The 25,799-nt window shown below is 33.2% G+C and overlaps 1 protein-coding gene across 2 annotated transcripts; it reads left to right on the top strand.

Annotated features, from left to right (window-relative positions):
• The first annotated feature begins 6,453 nt into the window (after positions 1 to 6,453).
• Positions 6,454 to 13,240, top strand: LOC147400211 (myosin-binding protein 7-like). 2 transcript variants are annotated; one of them, XM_086445824.1, is made up of 4 exons: positions 6,456 to 6,781; positions 6,902 to 8,629; positions 12,376 to 12,422; positions 12,766 to 13,240. In XM_086445824.1, exons 2-4 carry the CDS (start codon positions 7,184 to 7,186, stop codon positions 12,866 to 12,868), a joined length of 1,596 nt encoding a protein of 531 aa, XP_086301950.1. In that variant the 5' UTR covers positions 6,456 to 6,781; positions 6,902 to 7,183; the 3' UTR covers positions 12,869 to 13,240. The 2 variants fall into 2 exon arrangements, with proteins under 2 accessions (XP_086301951.1, XP_086301950.1); XM_086445825.1 differs by lacking the exon at positions 12,376 to 12,422 and having other exon boundaries at positions 6,454 to 6,781.
• Positions 13,241 to 25,799: the final 12,559 nt, after the last annotated feature.

Genomic DNA, 25,799 nt, shown 5'->3' with positions numbered 1-25,799 from the left:
TATATGGGGATCAAAAACCCTCTAAGAAACCCATGTTTTTTTTTTTTTTTTTAATATAGGGGTTAGAACTTTTGAAATGAACTGATCTTTGGTGAGAATAATATATGTTGAGGAGATCACCATCACCAAGAATCATTCCATTCCAAAACTTCTAACCCCAATTTGCAAGTTGAAGAATCAAGGACCGTCTAATTTTTTGTAAATCACTTTTGATGGGGGTACTTAGAAGTTTCAGAATGGGCTGATTGTTGGTGAGGATAATCTCCTTACCATATAGATCATCCTCACAAAAAAATCAATCAATTTTGAAACTTCTTACTCATATAGGACAAAAAATGTGGGGTTTTTTAGTAGTCTGTTAATCCTATTCTTGACCCACATATCGAGTTCGACACCCAACATTAGGGAAACAATTTGTTTTCTAAATGGGTTAAAAGTTTAGGACTAGACTGATTTTTAGTGAGGATGATCTCTATGTAAGGTTTAAAACTGATCAGGTTTGGGTCGAATATGAGTATATCTATATCTGAATTTTTTATTTGGATCCTATTAGCTAAAATCATAGACCATTCCCCAACACCTAGATTATTGTTAGATCGATTCTTATTAATAAGAATATCTTATTCCCCGACTCGTTCGATCATCATATTTTCTAGGGTCAAAAATAGTTAAAAGGGCATTTTGGTAATTTTACCCACTTAGGCCATTTCCCTTCCCTTGGTGATATTTTGGGATCTTTTATTTATAAGATCTTCTAAATCCTCGAATCATTTGATCACTGAACTTCTTAAGAGCTCAAAATACCCCAAAAAGGTATTTTGATCATTCTTCTTGGACCCCTTGATATTTTATCCAGACCCCCAGAAGGAATCACCCATTTTCCACCATGGGCGTCAATAATGCCTCTCCAATGGTTTGAAATTTTAAAAATATGACCATTGGAGCTACCCGGGGCCCTCAGTAAGTTGTTGTTAGCTTTCTAAACTCTTTATAACTCATCCCTTTGGCTCTTCTGAGAGTTGATCAAATCCTAGAAAACACTTACTCTCCTATCATACCACCTTGAGAGTACTCTCTACTCATAAGAGACTTTTTCCCTAGTTGAACCCACCTTCAACCTATATTCTCCTTATTTGATCCCCTATCATCCATCCATCCATCCTTCCCTTGCACACACATTGAAGCAATCTAATGGAGCAATGAGCACTCTCTTAAAATAATGAGCATTTTCTTGAAGTAAGGAGTATAACATGGTGATGAAAGAAAAGAAGCTCAAAGACACTCAATCATCGAATTGGATATCTATCAAGTTGAGTCGAATCCTTGTGCGTGTATTTTTATCGTTACTTTTCGTTCTCTAAGTTTCTTAGTTCCTAGTCAAAACCAAGCTTTTGCTAGAATTGAGGAATATAATCAAAAGATCAAAGTTCTAGATTCCCTAAAGATAAAATCCATAAGTTTGAGAAATAAGCCTTCTTTTAAAATCATAAGTTTAGATTTTGCTTAGAGAAAAATTTGAGTTGAAATATTATTTGTTAGGATTATAAATATATTGTTTTATCAGATTAAAAAAAAATTATGTCAATTTTTTAGAGGAGATGTTAAAATTTTGTCAAAACATGCTGAATTTTAATCAAAATAATAAATATAAGATTGAGATCCTTTGACTCCTACGAATGATCTCATGAAAAAAACAAATCATCCCAACCCTTTAAACACAAAATCCAATGGTTGAGATTTATGAGTAATGTTGAAGATACTTATCTCAAGGATAAATCTCAACCATTGATTTTACATTTAAAGGGTTGGGATCATGTGTTTTTTTCACGAGTCATTCTTAAGAGTCAAGGATCTTGACCCATAAATATATTAATATTAATTAGTTATTTTTAATGAAAAATTATTAAATTTATATATTTTAATATAATTATATTATTATTGAGGTCATTCTACTTATTTTAGTCCATTCCAATACATTATTAAACATTAAGGGTATTCTGATTATTTTATCTGAATCCATCAATTGTATCAAATAGTAATTATAAAATTCTAGTAAGCAGAACGACATTCTTACAAACATCTATAAAACAAGTTGTTCACAACTCCAATTTTTTTAGTTGGTTTATCCAATTATTTCTAGTTGTAGAATATGGCAGTAAAAGTTGACAACATTATCAAACGAGCCCTAAATAATTTGAAATAACATACAATTTTGGACTCGATTGTATCTTAAAGCTCACTCAATAAAAATTTAACTGCACATTCATTTTCAAATTCCTAAATTCCATCTTCTTCTAATCCTTTTCTCATTAGGATCTTATCCCCATTCTCTACAGTAGTGGATGCAAATGATAACTTGATCAAGTTAATATTTTTAGTTTGTAGGTTCATTAAAAGGTGGATGAAAGATCATAATTAAGTGGGCCCATTAAACCATCCCACTTGGAATTTTAAGTGTGACATAAAAAAGAGGCTCCATCAAACTTGGATTAATATTAGGATCTTATCCACTTCACATGTGCACTTTGATATATTATGTCCCTTTTCTTACTTTTTTGGAATAAAGTTTTCCTTCCAAAGAGCTCACTTTTCTAAAAGATGAACAAGTGGGAATGGACCACCATTAGTTGAAATTCTAAAGCTCAAAAAGGTTCTATTGCTTCGGTTATACTTTAACTATAATAAACAATAATTAGCGTTTCCCTTTATATGATGGGGAGCGTTCGGAGGCCCTAAAGAAAGTCAAACATTGTGCCAAACATTTTTCAAAACATGAGTTAGAAGTTTTGGAATGGACTGATTTTTTGTGAGGATGATCTCTATGATGAAAAGATCATCCTCATCAAAAATCAGCTCATTCCGAAACTTGTAATTCTAATTTACAAGTAGAAGAATCTTGGACTGTTTGATTTTTGTAAATCACTTTTGATAGGGTTAGAAGTTTCAGAACGGACTGATTTTTGGTGAGGATGATCTCCTCATCATAAATATCATCCTCACAAAAAAATCAGCCAATTCCAAAATTTCTAACCCATGTTTTGAAAAATATTTGGCACAATGTTTGGCTCTCTTTAGGGTCTCCGAACGCCACCCTTATATGATATGACGAAGACACCTAATTACATTCTTTTAATTTCATTAAAAATCAACTAGGTGGCCAAACCTAAGCAAGTGGGTATTATCAAATATACATAGTGTATATCGACTTTGATACACATTAGGCTTGATGCCTTTTAATAAACTCGTAATGGATTGGGTTGGACCTGATGAGAGCAATGTGGTTGTATCTATAAATGAAGTGGAAAATGAGGATGGATGGAAACATATCAATCAAGAAATAATAAGATCAACGTAAATCCTATAACTGGTTCGGGTTGAGGGTCGATATCCTTATAGTGTGTGTGATTGCAGACGATTTTTTCTCCAAAAAATCAAATTTATGAGAAAATGGACTTTATTCACTGTAGAAATTGCATTTTCTAGACAAATCAATTTCTCGAAAAATGATGAAACAAATGCTAGCAATTCACATATGTCTAGGAAATCCATTTTCCCATATATTTTCACAACATATTAAAGGATCCCATATTTTAAATTGACAACTTTAATTAAACAGTAATGATTATTGGGTGTACGAGACACATGGACCAACTTGTAAAAGTGAGATAAAAATTATATGCATAAAGAGTGATGATTAAAGGGTGTTGGTAGGAGGCCAAAAGATTTTAAAAGAGAGTTACTATTGGCACCCCAACTTTCATTTATTACATCCCAATTAAAAATTAAGTAAATTAGTGAATGGTTGAGAATAAGTAATAGTTGGGGGGGGGGGGGAGGTTAGGATTTTATATCAAATTATAAAATCTGAATTTATTTGAACACGTGTTATAAAGTTTTGTAATGATCAGATTATAATTTGAGCCAAAGCTTTGTAATGTTTGGAGAATGCGTTTCAATCTTTAAATAATTTAAGAAAGTGTGGTGTAATAAGTAAAAGTTGGGTCTCAATAGCAACTCTCTTTAAAACTATAAGAGTAATTAAAAAGAGAGATTTTATTACCACACCAACTTTTGCTAACACCACCCCAATTCATATGTAAATCACGTAGCAAAAGTTTGGTTGGAACAATAAAAACTCTTTGAAAAAAAAAAAAAGTGAAGGAAAATCTTCCAAGTTTGGAAGGGACGATCTAGATATTAAAGATGAGGATGTTTAAGACATTTTATATTGACCTCTCAAGAAAGACTGAGGTCAAGATCGCATCTAATGAAAATACAATGGTTTCTCAAATATTTACGAAAAATCCCTCTAAATCACCCTTCAAGTGACGTGGCATTGACCGTTAAATTATCGTTATCGTTAGGGAGAGATGTTGTGCGGCCGCTATTATGTCTAATCTAAACAAGAACCCCTGTCCTTCTTCTTTCATTTTTGCTCATTTCCTAAGAAAAGGGAACGGACAACTCAGTCCGTTTCGTTACCACGATAAAACCAACGCGTCATTCTTTCTTTTCATTCGTTTAAGATACAATTACCAAAACCACCCTTGTCACATTAGTTGCCCTTCATCACAACTAACCAAATTAAATTTCAATATAAAACTTACTTTTACTTTCAATAATAGTTACTTACTAATGAGAATTACAAGAATACCCATCCTAAATTTTTTAGTGAAATATACCAAGAAGTGGCCATCAGTTTATTAAACAAATGAAAATATTCCTCACAAAATTAGAAAAATTTTGTGTGGCATTATTTTTCTTAGTTAAGTTATAATTTAAAAAATTGAGAGTTTTGACCGTTGATTTTCTAATAGCTTGAATTTTTTATTTTTTTATTTTTCCAAATTTGATCTATACCATGACATCTTTTTGGCATTGGATTGCGGATGAGCCATGTGGGAATCACGACCCTCAATAAGATTTGAAATCTTATTAAATTAATCAAACTAGTCTTATTCAAAGAATTTAGAATAAAGATTTTCTAATGCCCCCATCCCAGAATCGTAGATCATTTGCCTCGGGATACGTAGAATTATAAATATTTTTCTTGTATATCCCAACGAAAATGATCTACGGTTCTGTGATGGGAGCATAGGGGAACGTATGCCAGAAGGGGGCATCATATCATCACGACTCAAGAATTGAACTTATAAGTCATTATAACGTGTTCTTAAATTTTAATTTCAAAATAGAATGTTGGAAACATATTTATGCGACCAGCAATAACAATCATTCTTTAGAAAGATTTTATATTTTAGTGTTACAAAACAAATGAGCAAATTAGTGTCAAAATGGTGATATATATCCCTCTACATTTCGATGAATATTTGAGATAGGACATGCCTTTTTTAACATTGATCTTCTCTGAGAGACTAATACAAAATTATTTGAAGGCCCTCATCTTCAATCTATAGTCAAAATCTATTAATTTTTCTTCTCAAAATTAGTCAACTTCAATTTCTTGGATTACAATTGTTATCCTCATCATCAACTAGAAAGTTATATCTTCTTCAACCTCAAATCTTAATAACAAGATGAAATTTTTAGTATAATTAAAATTTCAATTGAATTTTGAAAAAACTCGAGAATTTTTCACAAAAAGATTAATACAATATTGAAAATAATAGATTGAAGACGACATTAAAATATGTAAAAAAAGAAGAAAATCAAAGATTTTTAGTTAAAGAAGAAAAAAAAAGGGTATTATATTACTTTCTGTTAGCCTCTGGAGTAGGTGGTCAAAGGGGGCAACCATAAGTTAAGAAGTTGGGTAGCTCGAATATTCACTAAACTGAAGTGGGGAATATCTAAATCATCGAATTTCAAAAAATGTATAATGTGATTATTGGTAAATTTTGATGGACTATTTATAAAATGGAAAATGTTGAAGTAATATTAAAATTGACATCGATTCTCACATTATTGACGTGGATGTATGTATGAAACCAAATATTTTTCATTGAGATACAAGTGAAAAGATCTATAGTTATGTGTGCACCTCCACATCAACAATGTGAGAATCGATGTCAATTTTGATGTTACTCCAACTCGACTCTTATTAAACTCCTAATAAAAAAGAAAATATTTTCATATTAATTTACTTAAAATTAATATCATTTGACCAAAAACATTGGGTAACTCGAAGATTTCACTAAAATGAAGTGGGGAATGTCTAATGTGGTTTATTGGTAAATTTTGATTATATGATGGGCTATTTATTAAATCCCTAATAATAATAATAAAAAGAAATATTTTCGTTTTATTTTAATTAAAATTAATATTATTTGACCAGACACAACGTGGAGGGTTAAATTAGGAATTTTTTCAAATTATCGATGATTTCGCAAAATATTATCTCATTTTTATTAAAATTAAAATATTTGACCAGACACAATGTGTAGGGTTAAATTAGGAAATTTTCAAATTATCGATAAAATCATACGGTTTTGCGGTCCTGTCCGACGAACCCCCACCAGTCAAAATCTTCTCTCTCTCTCTAACCCTCGCGAAAGAAAGAAAGAAAAATAACGAAAAAAATTCAAAAATAAGAGAAACAAAATAAAACAAATCTAGGGTTTCGAATTCCTCTCGACTCTGTTACGGCTCTCCTCAAACGATATTCCTGCTGATCTCCTCTGCAATTTCAATCTTGAATATAGTGGGGGAACAATCAGGTCTGATCGTTTGCAGGTCTGCAGATCCAATTTTACAGCAAATCACCTCCATTTTGAGTTCTTTTTCGCCTTCTCTGGTTCCGGATTCTTCGAGTTCTTCTAAGGTAAGCGAATTCGATTTTTTTCACTGAATTTTCATAAAATTTATGTTTTTTTTTTCTTTTTTTATAAATGTTTAATGGCGATATTTCTTTTAAAAATCTTTATATTCGTTTTGATTCCAGGTTTGTTGTTGAAGACGGATAGGAGAGCAAAAAATATTGATTTTTATTTGAATTTTCTCTATATCTGCGGTTCTATATTTGTTTTGTTTTTAAATTCTTGTTGGAGGAGTTTTTTTGGATTTCTTGACCTGGAAGGAGAGCTGGGTGAAACATTTAGAGGATCTTGGATTTTACAGCGGAGAAGAATTCTTGTTCTTTTTTTTAAATTTAAAGTTTTCTTGGTTACTTGGCGTCGATTTGATTTGATTCCACTCGGTGCTAGAGTTTGATGCCGGTAGGTTTATGGATTCGGAAACCTTGTCAATGCCTTCAAATGTGTCGTTTAAATGTTGTAATTGTAGTTGTAGTTGCACATTGATCAACAACGTATCTGCTGCTTCCACTTGGCAACGTTCTGTGAAGAGGAGGTTTGAGCAGATTGAAGATGGTGTTCGAGATAATTCGTCGTTGGATTTTGATTACTCCTCTGTTGCTCGAGTTGAAATCGAGAACGAATGTGTGGCCTTACGAGAGGCACTCAGTAGCCAACAGCAATCAATTCAGGAGTTGTACACTGAGTTGGAAGAGGAGAGAAATGCTTCTTCATCAGCTGCGAATGAAGCCATGTCGATGATTTTGAGGTTGCAGAGAGAAAAAGCTGAGATACAGATGGAAGCACGGCAATTCAAGCGGTTTGCAGAGGAAAAAATGGCTCATGATCAACAGGAGTTTCTTGCTTTGGAAGATTTGTTGTATAAGAGAGAGCAAACCATCCAATCTCTTACTTTTGAGGTTCAAGCATACAAACATAGGATGTTGAGTTATGGGTTTACGGAGGCTGAGGTGGAGGAGGGTGGGAGGGGTGTTCACAGTCGTAATCAAAGTATGGTTGAAAACTTCGACACCCAATATGATTTCCTCTCCTATGATTATCCCCCACTTAAGTGCTATCTGAATGAGGCCCAAGGTCCTCTTGAGGCTGATTATGATGTTGCCGATATTGAAAAATACGCTTTTGGTGAAACCCCTCGTACTGTATTTGGTGAAAGTCCTCATGCTAGGGAACATTTGCAGAATTTGGATTACAGGATTGGTCAGTTGGAGAGAACTCCGAGAAGCTGTCAAATTGATGGGGAATTTAATGGTACTAAGAACATTTTAGAAAAAGTGGTGGTTGGTCAGTCTCCAAGGCGGTTGAGACATGTCAGACGGTTATCATCTGATAGTTCAAGTTCGTTCTTTGGGTTGGTTAAGGACATGGGTCAAGATTCCAACAGAGAAAATGTAAGGCCTTGTAGTAGCTTCAAGAAGACGGAATACGTCTCTCACACGGAGGACTATTCTTCTAACTTGAGAAAGGTGGACAATGCGTCGGACATTGGAGATGATACGAGTGATAGAATCTATACCATTGATTCTATCCATAATGGAGCGCCTAATAACAATATTAAAGGCCCCAAAGATGCTGTTGGGATCTGTGACGATTATGTAACGACTCCAAGGGAATCGTTGTATCAGGCTGATATAGGTGATCCGGATGTCAAAAAGCTATACATGAGGCTTCAAGCACTCGAGGCGGATAGGGAATCAATGAAGCAAGCAATTATCTCGATGCGGACAGATAAAGCACAATTGGTGTTACTGAAGGAAATAGCTCAACATTTATGTAAAGAAATGCCACTAGAAAGAAAGATGCCCGTGAAGAAATCATCTCTGATAGGGAGCTTTTCCTTCATGTCAGTTCTAAAGGTAATTTAAGGTTTCCTTTCTTTGATAATCATGTCTATTTTAACATCTATTCTTCCCATTGTTGATTTTATTTGCAATTTTTCCTCTCTTAAATGGGGTGGCATCTCTCTTTTTCTTTTTTAATATTAATAGTATTTGCTTCTGTCTAGGTTGTGTTTCCTTTTCTTGTTAAGCTGATGCATTATCCCAGCCATCTTCATTTCATTAGCTGGTGTCATTGTTTACTATGATTGTGTATATTTGTCTCTAATAGCACTTTGATTGTATTGTTCTCTTTCTTACTCATAAGAACCTTTGATTTTCTGAATTACACTGGACTCTAATAATTAATATTTTGGTGAACAATGTTTTACGCTGATAAGAAAGTATTCTTGTGTAATTTCATCTCGAGGAAAGAACAAAAAACACACAAGAACTTCAACTGACAAAGAAAAATTATACTTATAAAATTTGAAAGCTTTACATTGCCGTAAAATAAGCATAAGGCTTCAAAACTAAGTAGGAGCCATAGACTATTTGGTTGCACCTTTTAAGATGTTTTTTTTTAGTACATGTTTTAAAATGTTATTATGCTTTAAAAACTTGTTAAAATGTGAATAACGGCAGGCTGGATACTATTATTTTTATTTTTTTGGGTAAATAAAGATAATTTTATTAGAAAAAGGAGGTCGAAATGACCCAAGAACAACACCACCACCACCAGCACAAAACCACAAAACCTACTACCCCACGATAAGATTACACACCTTTTCCAATCTTACAAGAAATCTTTTGAACTCATGTTATCTTTATGAACTTCTTATAACATGTTAAAAAGAATGGTGGTAAGTTCTACATAGCCATTCCTTTTAATCGTCTTTGCTCTTGTGAGCCCGACAAAAAATCTTGGACCACACTACATATTTTTGGACCTACAAGTGATTAACAACGGTTAGTACTTTTTTTTCATTCTATCCCAAAACAATGGTAGGGACGATGATAGAGGTGACTCTCTTTCGTTCACTCACACACACTCACACGAGTCAACAACAACAACAATGAAGCCAAGCACCAAAGGGAGAGATTGAAATGAAGAGAAAACGGTGGCACTCATCCACCATTAAATCTTTGTTAGACCTCAAGATGGATGATAACATCCACTTTAATTATCCAAATCCTACTAACCTCTCTAGCACCTCTCCATCCTCAAAACCTTCATCGAGAATTTCGTTTTGGCATCATGACTTTTGATCCTACCTCCACTGTCGTGTTCCCTCTCATATATCGATTAGTAGTCAAGAATGTATCCGTGCTAAGATTGGTGGAGAAAGTATTAGCTATAGCATATTCATGGGTTAATTTTTAATAGGTTGCTCAATCCTAATCTCTATGGATTCAAAGACTTCAATCCAACACCTCATTTCCTCATGAATCAGCATACTACATTCCTTTGATACCTACTAAAACTCTCTTTAGGAGATAATGAAATCATAATTGGAGTCATGCATCTTGTTTGAAACTACAACTTGCATGAGTTCTCTAATAGTACCAAGCACAAAAAAAAACAAAAAAGTTGAGTCCATAAGTAGAGTGACTTTTTTTAATAGGTAAACGGAATTTATTAAGAAAGAGAGAACAAAGGCCGAGATGGCATCGCAAAGTAGCTCTCCACCTTGGAGCCTTATACAATGTGTTCCATCTAAATAAGAAATCCTGAAAAATATAGCTATCCTCGGATTAAAATAATCACCTGAAGTGAATGTTCTTTCCCCTCAAATCACCTACTATTCCTTCTAGATATCCTAGCACACTACCAACAGAGTTAAAGATCACAATATCCTTTCTTTTTATAAAGAAAGACTTGAAACTATCAACTTTTGAAACACTGTGAAATGAACATGGAAAACACCAGGAAGCATGGAAGAATGATAGAAAATGAGTCCATGTTTCCTTAACTAAAGAACAATGAATAATCAGTGATTTTACGCCTGATAATTACATTTGTCCAGTGGTAGGATCCTTATCTAAGGTTATCATCCAGATAAAGAAGGAAGTTTTAGATAGAACCTTGGGCCCCCAAATAATAATATTGGGGAATACTCTAGTAGAGACTTGTACAAGAGAAGGATGGAAGGAACTAACCTAAACCGACTTGTTCTGACTACGAGCCCACAACCTTTGGTGTTATTCGTGTTTAATGTACTCCCTTAATGTTTTATAAATTAAATGTATAAAAATAGAAGGAAAGAAAGAAAAAAAAACATACTCATTTAGGGCCTACATGTATTATTTAAGTGTTAAAAATGATTTCAATACAATACCAAATCATAAAAAAAAATATACTTTGTTTATATCATATTTTAAGTTTGTCAAAAAATTTAACAAATATTGAATGACATCCAAATTGTTCTCAAACTTTTCCCTTATGGTATTTTGGCGTATGAATTGGTAACTACGATCTTACATAAACTCCCCTTGTTTGCTGTGAAGGGTGATAGGGGTGCTACATATGTGGATGGAGACTTGGTTGACCATTTTAATAAATGATTATCCTACTACATGAACCAAATTAATTTAGAATATTACACATTAAAGTGTCTAGTCTAGTTAGTGTGGATTATGGAGCATATCTAGTGTATTTTACGTTATCTGTCTCAATTCTTTATAGCATTTTTTTGTGCAAGTGTACCCATGCTTTTACAACTTTGTTAGTGTTCTACTACCAACTTTATTTGCAAATGTACATTAATTTGAATGAGAAAATTATTATTAAGAACTCCTTATTTCAGTTTTGAATTCAGGAAGCAACCAAAATTGACCAAAACCACTTGTAAGGTGTAACTGGACAAGAATACCCCTAGGTTTAAGCAATAGATGAACTAAAAGAAAAGAAAACATTCATGTAGATTTAGAAATTGTGGGAAAACCAAAACAGACCAAAATGCTTAGAAATTGCGGGATGGCTTTTCTCCTAGCTACAAAGAAAAAAAAGGTTCAGCCTATGATTGATTGAAGAGAAGATTATTGGCTAAGATTTATTGAGGTGGTGTGCTAAATATGGTCCAACTGTGATGTGGCTTAGAACTAGGATTTCCGAATCACATGGCTGATGAGCAAGGATCGAAAGTTGTCCTATGATGCAACAAATAGATGTTTGGAAAAGAGGTGTTCTTAGGGGTCTAGAGATCATTATTTTCCAACAAGCGTAGCTTTTTACTGAAATATTTGATTGAGAATGATCACATCTATTAGAAAGATTCTTTCAAGAGTCACAGTAGCTATCATGATTTTTGTCAAGATACCAACATTTTAGAATTTGAAACCATGGCAAAATTTTGGACATATATAAGTTTATGAATAAAGTTTTGATTTGGAAATAAAAAATAAATAAAAAAATCCAAATAGGACAATTTGGAAATTCTCGAAGCTAGAAAATTGTTGGATATTTCGGTATGCGTTATATGAATAAAGCTTATCCTCACTATTGAAAGTTATAATTTTCTAAGCTGAACATTGTGTGTAAAGCTATTGCATGTTGGATTCATCAAAGCTAATAACCGTCTATTGGGAAAGTTCTATATAACATTTACAGAGCATCATTAAGTGGATCTGCCAAGGAGACGAAGATGTAACAGCTCTGGTGTTATCTATAGTTTATGCCATCTGGGGATCACATTGCAATTTGTTTTGTTTCTTTTTTTCCCTTTTTTTTTTTTTTGTTATTTGATTCTATAAAGTTAACTTTTTTTCTTTTGCTCCATGTTTAGTGGGTCGTGTCCTTCGTTTTTTGGCGAAAGAAAGCACGTCAAAGCAAGTAAGTAGATAGGCTGTGGTCTGTGTTCTTCATTCCTAGACTTCTTTTATGTTTGATGCTTTTTGTGTCCATTTTCTTTCCCTGATGTCATACTGCTCACACTTTCCACTAGAAAATCAATCCTTGGATGCATCAGCAGCCCAAAACTCATAACCATAATCATGATCAAGTGCAAAAACTTGGGATTGCTGTAAAAAAATATGGTTGGATGGGAGTGAAAATTTTGACGTGTATCACCAATTGAGAAGTCTAGATTAATATTCAAAAATAAAAAAATGCATAGGTCTTTCCGTTGCAATTATGGTTCTCACAATTGTCTCAATTTTGAAATATTTTTTGTCAGGTATATGTTTGGCCTAACACCCAACAATGTCGGACTGCTGTTGCTTCTTGACAAGAGCCGCCATGTAAAGCTGACAAGATGTCTTACAAGTGCACAAGTGTGATCACACGAGATACGCCAAACCTATACTCATCTACGTGAATTGCATTCTGTTTTCACTATTGCATATAGAAATTCATTCTTTTTCTGGATTCGACGTGATGCCCATACTGAAAGTTCTTTTATTTTGTGCAGTTTGTTCTTGTATCTTCTGTTCTTTATTTTACTCACGGTTGAAGAAGTTTTTTTCGTGGGTTTGATCTGTTAAGCATGGATCAAGTGTATAGGTTTGGGTGGTCGTTTGATTTGTAGAAATGTAACTGCAGGGGTATGCATTCATGACATCCTCTTGTATATTACTTTTTCACGCTTGCAAAGACAATGCCCGAGACAAAATACAAATCAACTGGATTTATAATAGAAAACATTACCCGTATTGTTGTTGTCCTGTTGTTCTCATAAGAAGCATCTGTCCGCGAGGTCATCATTAACATTTTAGACCTTATTTGTTTGGTTGCAAATTGTTTTAATGGTTCTTGGAGGTCCTGTGAGCTTTTTTGTTGCTGGGATGACATAAAGCTTTGTTATTTATTTATTTTCACATATATATGGTATATACTAAAATTCCACATTTTTATGTTAAAATTACTCAAAAATAAATAAATGTTAAAATATGATTTTTTGTGAAACGTTGCTAAGGAATGATGTTCACTTAAAAGAGTGAAGATGGTACATTGATGAAATGGCCATATGTGTAATATCGAAGGATCGTTATTGTCTGTTCTTTTATAATGAGAAATGCGCCAGAAGGGTGTCAATGGTTCGTGTTCTAAATAAATGGAATCAGAATGAAACTGTCAAAAATCATGGGTACCCATTGATTTTAGTTCTTGAGAATTGGATGAAAAAAAAAAAATTGTTTGATTGATGATAAGTTTTCATATGCAAGTATTTTTCATCACAAAATAAGAGAAAATACCTTCTACTAATCCTTGTAAAATCTTATTTTCAAGAACATAACATGTTATCTACAAACATATCAACGACTAATTATTATTTGCTTTAGTAAATATATGAGTTAATGTTTTTTTTTTTTCCAAAACTCAAAATTCATCTTCTTTACAAATAATGAACTTTTAGGAGAGAGGATCCATTTAAAGCTCAAATACATAGTAATATGAAAATTTATATTAAATTTAAAAGTAACAAATCTTCAACCATCTCCATGATTTGAAGGAATCTTTACCCTAACAGAAGTTTTATATAACCAACCAAACTAGCACTTTTTAGAATCTTCACTACTACTATGATATTGAATCGCGCTGGAGTGACCTCAAGGTTGTGCATCATATCTCACATCATAACGTGAAAGTGCATAGGAATAATAAATGCTTTTTCACTCGTATCTCCGTGAAAAGTATTATTGATTCTTATACACTTTCACGTAGGGTGTGCGATGTGAGGTGAGGTCACTTCAGCATTATCCTATGATATTTTTCCTTACGTATGTTTGCATGTTATTTTACAGTAAATCTATTTTAATGAGATCAGCTACTTGAGGTAGAGGGAATTGAATCTAACTCTGTCGTATTGTCACCAACTAAGCTAAGTTAGCACCTACATGTTTTCTCTGTGTTAAGGGTACTATTTTTACATCTAGTGAAAATCTAAATACAACACTTGATTTCTTTGTAAGAAATAAATAAAAAATTATAATTTTTAATCAAATCAATTTGGTTAAGAGGCGCATAAACACTTCTTTAAGATTGTCAGATCCTCTCGTTTGTTTAAGGAAACACGACAATACTATCTCAGATATTCACCTTAGTCTAGATTTAATCCCGTTCTTATACAAGTTTGTACTACTCGGTAGGAACTTGTACCTTTTTCTTTAAGATGCCTAAAAAAAAGATAAAGAAAAAAAAAATTCTCACAAAAAGTGGATAAAAAATTGAGGGATGTAAGAAATGAGTAAGATGCTAAAACCAATGGGATTATGGGTTTATATAGTGGTGGAGATGTATTGGTGCAATGTATGACAATTAGTTGAATTCTTAACCTTAACACAATACAAGAGATCATTTGTAAGATGAACATCTACAAGAAATCACAATACTGCATCATAGGAATGCACTTAACTCTTATCATTAATAAAATGCAGTGTATACATAAAAGTTAAGCCTTAGTTTAGTTTTCTCTTTGAACTTGAGAAAATTCATCAAGTAAGATTTCACTATATTTAACGTTATTACAAGCTATCTAGTCCCATTCCCCTCGATGTTATGGGGACTATGTCTCTTCCAAAGCCTTAGGATAAGGAGTCTACCAAATTTTCTTTGGACTTCACATGTTAAATGGCCACAATGTCATCACTAATAAGATCCCTTACATATTTGTATTTCAGATGTATATGTTTGAACTTCCCATTATGATTCTCGTTATAAACCTTTAGCATATTAGTTTGACAATCACAACATATTGTGATTGTTGGCATTGACTTGCTCCATATTGGTGCATCTACCAATATGCCCTTGAGCCACTCAACTTCCTCTCACATGAAATAGAGTACTATAAACTCTAATTCCATAGTAAAATGTCGTATAGATTTTTGCTTTTTGGATTTCTATAAATGACACCTCCTCTTGATGTGTAAATCCAAGGTAGTCACCGCGATGAATTTCTTCATACATAAATGTCATTTTATTCACAAAATTTATTAAATTCCACATCGAGGTATTCATCTGCTCGATCAAATCAAAGAGTTTTGATCTTGACTTAATGAAAATTCTCAGCTTTCGTTTTATATGCCTTAAAACACTTCATTTTTTTAGAGCATATGAGGTAAACATATGCATATCTTGAGACATCATTTACAAAAATAATAAAATATCTCTTACCACCTCTAACCTAAATATCTGTCGTTTTACAGATATTACTATGTACAAGATCTAGGATCTTTGTGTCCTATCAACATTCTTGAATGAAGTACTTGTAAATTTTGCATTTATTGTAGGCTAGATATTCCTCCTGACATTTAAAACTATTGCTCGAGATCAAGTATTGATCGGTCGTACATTTAACCGTGTTATGGCATAATCTATCCTATCAAATATCACAAGACTTGAAAATATAAGCATAAATATTAAGTTTGGGCATACTTTACACAACATAGCTTTTACCAACAATTACATCATTCTTTGTCAAGATAAACTTGTCTAACTCAAATACCAACTTAAAATCATGCTTGCTTAAAGAAGAACTAGAGACAAGATTCTTCCTTATGTCATAGACATATAGAACTTTCCTGAGAAATAATAACTTCCTAGAGGTAAATCGAGACTCAACAATACTCTATCCATTGATTCAAGTACTAACATGAAATAATGTTTGCTTAAAGCAATACCAGAGACAAGATTCTTCCTTATGTCATAGACATATAGAACTTCCTTGAGAGTTAATTACTTCTCGGAGATAAATCGGGAATCAACAATGCCTTATCCCTTAACTTTGGATGATAATGAATTTCCCATGAATATACTCATCCCATCGTTCAGTAATTCGTAGGAGATAAACATGTTCTTGTCGCAATAGATATAACATGTCATACCGGTATCAATGTACAAATCAACATCTTCTCAAATCATATTGATTTTAGAGATAACAACGATCATATTATCGTCTACGTCTTTGTCATTCTTGTGTCTTTTCTATTTTGTATCTTTATCATCATACAGGTGATTGTTTGTCTTTACCTTGTCTTTAGTCATTCATTTTAGTGTACTTTTTTACTCTTTATTTTTTGATCTTATTCTCCTTGGTTCTACCAATCTTCTTCTTAGTCATTGCCCCCATGATGTAAGTTGTAACTATAGGTTTATCATCCTTCTTGTCTCTAATGCAAGCTTCTTCATCAATCCTCAAATGGTACATCTAGTTTCTCAGGCGATTGATCCTCCTTGGTGCAGTATTCCTTTCACAAGGGATGCAATTTCCAAACAATTGCCCTAACTTGAAATTTCTCATCAAGGGTCATCTCAACAGCAACAATAGAATCCATGATCTTTTGGATTTCTTGAATTTAAAGAAGAATGGGCTTGCTGTCTTCCATTTTCAAATTCATATAATTTCTAATGAGAAAATTCTTGGTGCTAGATTCTTATGCTATGTAAGCAATTTTGGAGCATTCCATACTTCCTTAATGCTCATATTCTTTTTAGAGATCTGATTGTAAAATTGATTTGAGAGTTTAAGATATTTTAATGGTATACATAGTTGTCATCAACCCATTTTTAGGCCTTAGAAGCAACAATAATCTTCTCTTCCTTTGTTGCTTTAGTAAGTATGGTTGGGTATGTTTCCTATAGAACATAAACAACTTTAAGTTGTCTAAGACAAAAATGTATTTGTTTTTCATAACAATTAAAATTTGTACCATTAAAACAATCATCAAAATAGTTGGTATTTATAAAAATGAGACCAAGTGGAGATACAATTGACATAAGAGTTGACTTATCTTTAAATACAAACACAAAAATTGATTTCTTTATAAGAAACAAATAAAGAATTATAATTTCTAATCAAATCAATTTGGTTAAAAGACTTGTAAATGCTTCTTTAAAATCATCAGATTCTCTCGTTTGTGTAAGAGAACACGACAACACTATCTCAGAGATTCAACCTAGCCTAGACTTGATTTTGTTCCTCTACAAGTTTGTTTTACTCGATAGGAACTTGTACCTTTTTCTTTAGGATACCTAAATGAAAGATGAAAAAAAAAATTCTCACAAAAAGTGGATCGAAAATTGAGTGATGTAAGAAATGAGTGAGATGCTAAAACTAATGGGATTATGGTTTATATAGTGGTGGAAATGCATTAGTGCAATGTATCACCATTAATTAATACATTTAGGTGTATTGTATATGTATTTAATGAATACATGTTCCAAAAGATTTTCCAACTTAAAGTTCATCTCAACTCATCTAATTAAATTCATTAATCTAGAATTAATGAATGAATATTGATCTATGAACCAACATAAATACCATGAATCTTGATCCATGCACCTAGGTCTATTAATGTGGGTTCATGAACTTGGAATTTGGTTTAGATACATTGAACATCTTTAGTTCATTTCATCATACCAAACATTGCCTTTAAAAACCCATTCAATGTTTTGATAAAATCTTTTTAATAAATTTATTTTATTTAAATCAAAACCAAAAAGTGCATCAAGAGTAGATTTTAAAGGAGCTTTATATTTTCTAGGAGAGAGAGAGAGAGGGGGGGTCGTTTCTAAAGAACCATGCATGCCTTGCTTTCCAAAATTTTGAGGAGTGAATGTATTTTTGAAAAAGAGTTATTTTGGATGTACAAGCTGTCATTAATGTGCCAATGGGTTGATTCTCAAGAGAGCAGATCCTTCGCGGATTACAGTACTTTTTCTTATAGTTCCCTACAGTGGTTTTGAACAATTGAGAGGTTTTGAACAATTGAGATATCACCATGTCAATAAAAATTTAAATCCAGTCCATTTAAATGGAAGAGTTCCAGGACCATTCATTTTCAAAACTTCAAATATTGATTTAAATTTTTTTTTTTTTTTTAAAGAATCTAATCTGTGCTCTGAAATGTAGATGATTGGGGTATTATTAATTTCAACGTGACCCAATCAAAATTGTAGAAAAATCACTATAGAGAATTGCAGGAAGATAGTACTACAGAGGATGCGTTCTCGATTCCTAATGTACTTAGAATTGGAAACATCATAATTTGTCCATGTAACATAGTATTGAAAATATGGTGTCATTAACCAGAGGCTAGAGTTTACCAACTAAGCTAAGGCACTTTCACATTGTCATTATGTTAGGATACTATTTTGCAATGCACTTCTTGCTTAAGGCCATGTTTGGAATTGCTCTCGGAGTGGATGCTAAAAAGTGCTATTTTGGTTGTCAAGTAAGATTAGGAGTGTTAATGGGTCGATTCCTATTGTATCTTGAATCGGAATCATCATATTTTTCAAGTATGATTCATGTTTTGGTTGTAAAATAAGTGGAATTGAAATCGCCAACAATCACGAGTACTCATCAATTCCAATTCTCAAGAACCGGATGAGACAAAAAATCACACAATGATGGTAGTTTTACGTATTCTTTACATGCAAGCTTTTTTCACATCATCATCTATGAGAAAAAAAAATGTTATATGAATTATTGCTAAGCTTTTTTTTTTTTTTTTTTTTTTCCTTTTCAAAAACACTACACACCATCAACACAAGGATCAACAACATAATAATAATAATAATTCATTTTTTAATAAAAATATAAGTATATATATATATATATATATATATATATATATATATATATATATATATATATATATTTTTTTTTTTTTTTTTTTTTTTTTTAAATACTAAAATTTATGTTTTTTACAAGTAATAAAATTGTTGGAGAGATGACACATTTTACGCTGAAATACATGATTTATATAAAAACTTGAAGAACTTTATCTATTAACTTTTTAAGGTAAGGAAATCATCTATGATATAATAAAGAAATAGCAAAATAAATCACTTTCAGGTATCCGTACTTACGTCCTAGATGGAACTGAATTCAGTTCCTTTAAGACACAATTCTGATTGGGTATAAAAAAAAATTAAATAAATAAATAACCCAAAAAAGTGGCGTTTTCAATTCTAATTCTAGTTTGGTTCTCGACTTCTTGTTAAACATTGGCACTCTTAGCTGTGATTATCAATTGGTAAAAATAACCTTTTTATCAAGAGTCGTAATGAGTGCACGCAATTTTTGGAATGCGTCTGATGTGGCAAGAGCACAAATCATAGATCTTTTTCTTCGGGATACACAGGAAAAAAATATGCAGTTTTGTGCTCTTGCCATGTCAGCCACGGATCAACCGCATGCATTCATCATTATTCTTTTATGAATATCCATTACTAGATGTGTTTTCACTTATATGGGCTCGGTTATTTGCTAAATTAGTTCGTAGGTGTTGTTGGATGCTAAAGGTTGATTTTTGAGGTTGATTGTATTATCTTAGGTGGAAAGTGTGATTAGGCTGTTGTGTGTGTGTGTGTGTGTGTGTGTGTGTGTGTGCAAGTAAAGCCTAAGTGAAGTTATCTTCTAATTTTAATATGCCAACTAATAGTTGAGTGAAAGTTAATTCTAGAGGGTAGTGGTATAGGTATGCTTATTGAAAACATTGGCTTACAGATCACTATTACAATACTTAACGTAAGAAAGTTTAAACAACTTCCCTCCAAAAAGGGAGAGGTCTAGAGTTCAAGCCCTCTCATCGAGATATGGTGCTCTAAAGCCCTACTTGGTATTAGGGGTGGAATCTCAACACAACCCGCCAACAAGACTCGAAAACAACACAAAGTTAGTGGGTTTGGGTCATAATAGCCTCAACCTGTTTAACATGATTATTAAATGTGTTGGGTTTGAGTTCTAGGTGTTAACCCGCCTAACCCGTTTAGACAAGTTTAGTTATTCTATCATTAACGTGTACTTTTAAATATATTAATAATTACTTAAGAACTTTTTACATTACTCTTTTTCTAGAATTTCCTAGAACTTGATCATAATTTTTTATTATCAAATTCTATATAATATAAATGGTATTTTAAGATATTTTTAAATTAATAAATGGTTATGCTTTAGTTTGGGAAAGAAAAAAACATTTTTCTAATAAGTTATTTATTTATATTTCTATTTTTTTACTCCATTTTTTTCATTAAAATCTAGAGGTATGTAGTGTTTGATTACTAATATTGGCAAAATGTATTACGTAAAATGACCTCAGTAAAATTTAAGATCTTACCAAGTAAGACTAGTATGTCTAATGAGATAATGAAATACACTTTGCTTAGCTAATAATAATAATAATAATATTGAAAAATACTTTCCTTATGTTTTCTAACCACATCACCTTATGGCATCCAAAAACATGATTTGATGCCTCATGATTGTAAAGGAAAATATTCTACAAACTTTGAAGAAAAAAAATTCAAAAGAAAATTATTTTTCACCATTGAACTTGGTTTCTATGACTTTATTTTTAGTAATGAAATTTTATAATTGGTGGTGGAAATTGAAATTATTCTTTCCAATAAAGATTAGAATTTTATTCAATAGGTTATATATGAGTTAGGTCAGGTATACCTATTTATAAATGGGTTTAGGTTTGATAAATTTTCATAATACCCTTACCTCGACACGACCTGACCCATTGCCACCCCTACTTGGTATACTGCAAATCATTTGCAAATGCAAATAAGTTTCTCAAATCAATTTTATTGGTGTTTGGTACATAATGCAAATATTTGCACTGCAAAAAATTTGCATGGCTCACCCAAATTCTTAAGAAATTTCAGCAAATGATCATTTGCGAGTCCTTTACCTCGTAGCTCTTATTGTAAACGTATGAATGGGGCCGAAAAATGTTATTCTCGTTTCCATCCTGGAGGAAGGTCCCACAACCCCTCTAGGAGAATGCTCTGGGACCCTCTTGCTCAGACTCCTGTAGAGGGGAAGGACTCTTCAAACTTCTCTTGACCAGCATGCGCCTCTTAAGTGGTTGCAAGTCAAGAACAGGGCTATGCTCCTTGATAGTAACAGTTATAGTAATAACATCAATAGCAACCGCAGTAGAAGTAGAAGCAGATATAGAAGCAGGGCAGCCAGTCTCCCAGGTACTATAGCCAGCTGGCCTACTTCTCTAGTGAGGGTGGAGCCTCAAGAGGCCAGACTCTTCTTTTTCTTCTTGGCTGAGTTAGTCGGAGGAGCAGTCCTGATGGTAGGGGAACAGGAGAAAGGGAACTCTAAGAAGTCGATGTTCATGACATCGGAGGACCTTAGCAGAATTGCACATGAAGGAAAGTCAGAAACAAAGGCCGAGAATGGATCAAAATCTTTTGGGATCTGTTTGACCTGACCAAAGGAAGCATAATCAGATAAGGCTCTCTCGTCGTGAAAGAGGCCGAAGGAGAGCATAGGCAAGGGGAGATGGATCAAGATCTTCCAAGATTGGCTCGACCAAATCAAGGGAGACTCGTCATGTAGGTGGCCATGGCAAAATAGAAGGGACGTTTTTCACCGCCACCTCCTCAGCAACTCTGGTTTGGAAGTCTACTGCCACTAGCCTCCGATCTTTGGATGTTCTACACTGCTTCTTCTTAGCCTCAACAGTAGAAAGGGTAGAAGAATCTGCAAAGAAAAAGAAAGCAAAATTGAGAGAAGATTAAGTTGCAAGCAGACTAGAAGAATGAGACACAGCCTTATCCTGAAAAGTCCGAAGGATTCTAAATCCCTTATGAGGAGCGCCAGGGACAAACTCCCAATTCCCAAAAACAAATAGGGAGTCCTTGTACCACTATTTATCAGCACTGTGGAGAAAAGGACTCAGTGCCACCATAGCACTTTTGGAAGATAACGAATAGTATCCGAGTATTGGGGGATGGCTTTCAAATTGTATCTAGAGAGGAAGTTATTGAGGGTTATACCCATCTTATCCACAATTTCCACCATATGGTAGAAGTTCCCAGGTATTTGGCCTATGGGCCGGTTTATCTTACTCAACACCTCCCTAAAGAAAGAAGAAAGAGAGAAACTAAGGCCAACCTTGGCTGACATAGACCAAGATTTCTTTCTGACGGCATTTGCTAAGGTTATCGGGGTCATCATTGACCCGAAGAGGCATAAAGGCAGGGATGTAAAGTCTTTGTCGAAGTTGAGTTACGTTAGTAGCCATCAAGAAAGTAAAGTTGCAGAAAAAAGAAAACAAAGAATTGAGAGAGGAAAGATTAATAGTGAAATAGAAAGGAAGAGATAGAGAATTTTTAGTAGAATGCAAATAATCGAAGTTGCAGAGTTATAGCACAGTATGAAGGAAAATGAGTACTAAGTCTCCTATTTATAATAAAGATTAAAGGAGTACATGCGCCTGAGAGGATAGCTTAATATCTAACCCAAACGTTACAGCTTGGGGGTAGTGCATACGATAGTAGGGCACGTGGATGGACATAGATGAAGAATGAGTCATCTTAACCGTCAGAGAAGATTGGAAACGATGGGGCATTAAATGCATCGATTAATGAAGAACATAAGTAATTATAGAGAATCAAAGCAGCCAATGAGGAAGCAATTATGTGTCTCGAGAAGACGAAAAGACTTCATGTTTCTTCAAGAGGGGATAATTGTAGAGGAAAATAACTATACAATTATCTGAGTTGTATACGTGTCCAGGCCGATTAGGTGGTGTTATGCGTAAATCAACATATAGACGATATCCTTCTGCAGGGCAGGTCAAAATAGAGACCATTCTAGTCTGGCTAGAAGAGAAGCATAGCATTGAATGAGACTTGATTTTTCAAGCAAGGCAGGCCTGGTCATAGGATAACTGTAATCCTAACAGGTGCACGTCAACCCCAGAAACCTCAGAGGAGATCTCTACAGCATAATACGACCAATCCAAAAGATCCTCGTTCGATAAGTGGATCCAGATAATCAGAGGATTTCCCAAGATCGCCGCCCAAAAAGGGGAATACCCTGATTCGCAGGAAAGATCCATAAATAACTCAGTAAGCACTGGTGAAAGGATTTTTTGGCAGATTGGAGGTCTAACCAATTCTGGAGACTATTCTTATGCTTATCTAATTGAGAGTCGGAGTGATTTTGGCAAGTACCACGCCGCCACAAAGAGGGAGGTGATCAGAGTGACTTTGGCTCAATGTGGCGGAGTTTATCAGCACTGTCCACCGAATTCTTACTGCACAATAGTCATTCTCCCGAATGTTATCTGAGTCTGCCCATGCTCCGTGGTATGCAAGCCAATATATGTAAATCTCAAAATTCTTATTAGATGCCGACATCTAGTTCGTTTGACCAACTATACAATATAGATACTTGATTTTCCTTTGATATCATACATTGTTAGAACGAATTCACTCAGGGTAGTTACTTTGATAACCATGAAGATTTCTATATTCATGACACCTAGATGATAAATCCAACCATAATTCTCCAATAATCCTATGATTCTCAACGATTCTCCGAATATAGAGTTGTAAAGTCACAGTCAACATTCAATCATTCATTTTTGTCCTCTCCTCCAACTTCGTCATTAAAGTCCTTGATGACTGAGTTGTTAAATCAACAATAACAGTACATGGATCAAACATTAATCAACTTAAGGAAAATTGAGGATATCTCAATCCTAGAAAATTCACCATTCTTTTAAAATAACTTTAGTGACCAGTTCCACTTTTTTGAGGATTTTGATAATTGCCTATCAATAACTGATAACCCCCTCTCAATTGAAGTTCAAACACAGATTAATTAGGTTATAATTTCAACCAAAAAAATGATGGAAATCCAACTACGTCCGTTAACTTTGCCTTTAGAAAGAAAAAAAAATGATTATTTTTCAAATGAGATAACCCCCGAGACTCATGTTTCAAATTCCTAATGAACTAGCCAATTGTACAAATTTGACTAAGGAAACTAATCTACCATTAGAGGAGATTGTTGTCCATGAGGAATCAATGATTAACTCTAATTTGTTAGTCACGCTAATTCTGACCATTACTGATCCAACTTCGTATCCCATCCAACCTATTCTTTCACAATATTATAAAAATCATGCTTATCTTACAACTTTCATTTTCTTAGAAAATACGATGGTTGAAAACTATTTCAAAAAGATAATAACACTAAGAACTATGGATAAACGAGGGATATTAATCACTTTAAAAAATCAGTTTCATGTCCTAACACTGATCCAAATCTGTTTGCCCATCAAGTCTTAGATATTAAGAAACTGCCTATAAAATTGGACTTTTTGACAGGTCCAGCTGAAAATATTAAACTTAGTGCGCTTTTAAAAAGCAACCTTGAGTTTTTTGTTTTTTTAGGATGAGTAAAGTAGTTTGGATTTCTTTTATTATAATTATAAGCTTTCATATAAGACCTTACTCTCTCATCTTTTTCTCAATTTGAACTCACCAAAAACAAGTACAAGGGTTGCAAAATTTCAAGAATTTTCTCATAAATTTATTTTTTACTATAAATTTTTCTAAAAATTTTATTTTCGTAGAAAAATTCTACTTAAAAATCCTCAAACCCTAATCTCTTTCTTATTCTCTTTTTCCTTAAGCCAACTCTCAACCAAATTAATCAACCAATGTTACTAGGATTATAGATTGATCAGCAATTGTTGATTGAGCAGTAAAGACAGATGTTGGTTTATATTGAGGAGAAGAAGGCACAAATAAGTGCACGAGCCGTTCACAGTTCAGATTCAGATTAGGATGTCTTTCTTTTTTAGTTTTTATTTTTTAGTTAGGTTTTTTTCTATTTTAAATATGATTTTTTTTATGTAAAACTGTTTCGAAAATTATCATTGTTATAACTTTCACTCTATTCAAATTAGTTGTAACTAAACTTTGCACGTTAATGTCTAATCCATTTCAAGTATGATTTAATCTTTATCTCTATTTTCTTATTGTTTGCATATTGATGATAATATTTCATTTAGGTTTGGGGGTATTAGGTTAGCTCACAATTGTATTATTAATTTATTTGCAAATTTTTAAAAAATAAATATGAAAAATATTATATATATTTAACACTTTTGAAATATTATCTTTTGTATTTATTGTGTACATTTGAATTTCAAATCTCAGGTTCATATCCTAAAATTTTTAAACATGCATTCTTTTTATTCATTTTTAAGAAAATTAAAAGATTATTTTAAAAAATTCACGACACTTCTGATTGAGTTACTGGAAAAATTAGATTTTATAAAACAAGAGTTGACCCTCTTCTCTACCTAGAGTGTTGATGAAACATAGACTAGTGAAATATAATTTCCTTGTCCTTTAGTTGACTGGTTAGAAGAAAAATAGAACTGGATTTAGTACAACTTGCACAACAACCATACGATTAGACTGGGTACCTTGAAAAGGGCTACC

Source organism: Akebia trifoliata, chromosome 6 (assembly GCF_017979445.1).
Source record: "Akebia trifoliata isolate Shusen 1 chromosome 6, ASM1797944v1, whole genome shotgun sequence".
In the NCBI taxonomy this organism is placed as follows: Eukaryota; Viridiplantae; Streptophyta; class Magnoliopsida; order Ranunculales; family Lardizabalaceae; genus Akebia; species Akebia trifoliata.
The sequence above is the reverse complement of the archived record's forward strand: the minus strand, read 5'-3'. Positions and strand labels throughout refer to the sequence as shown.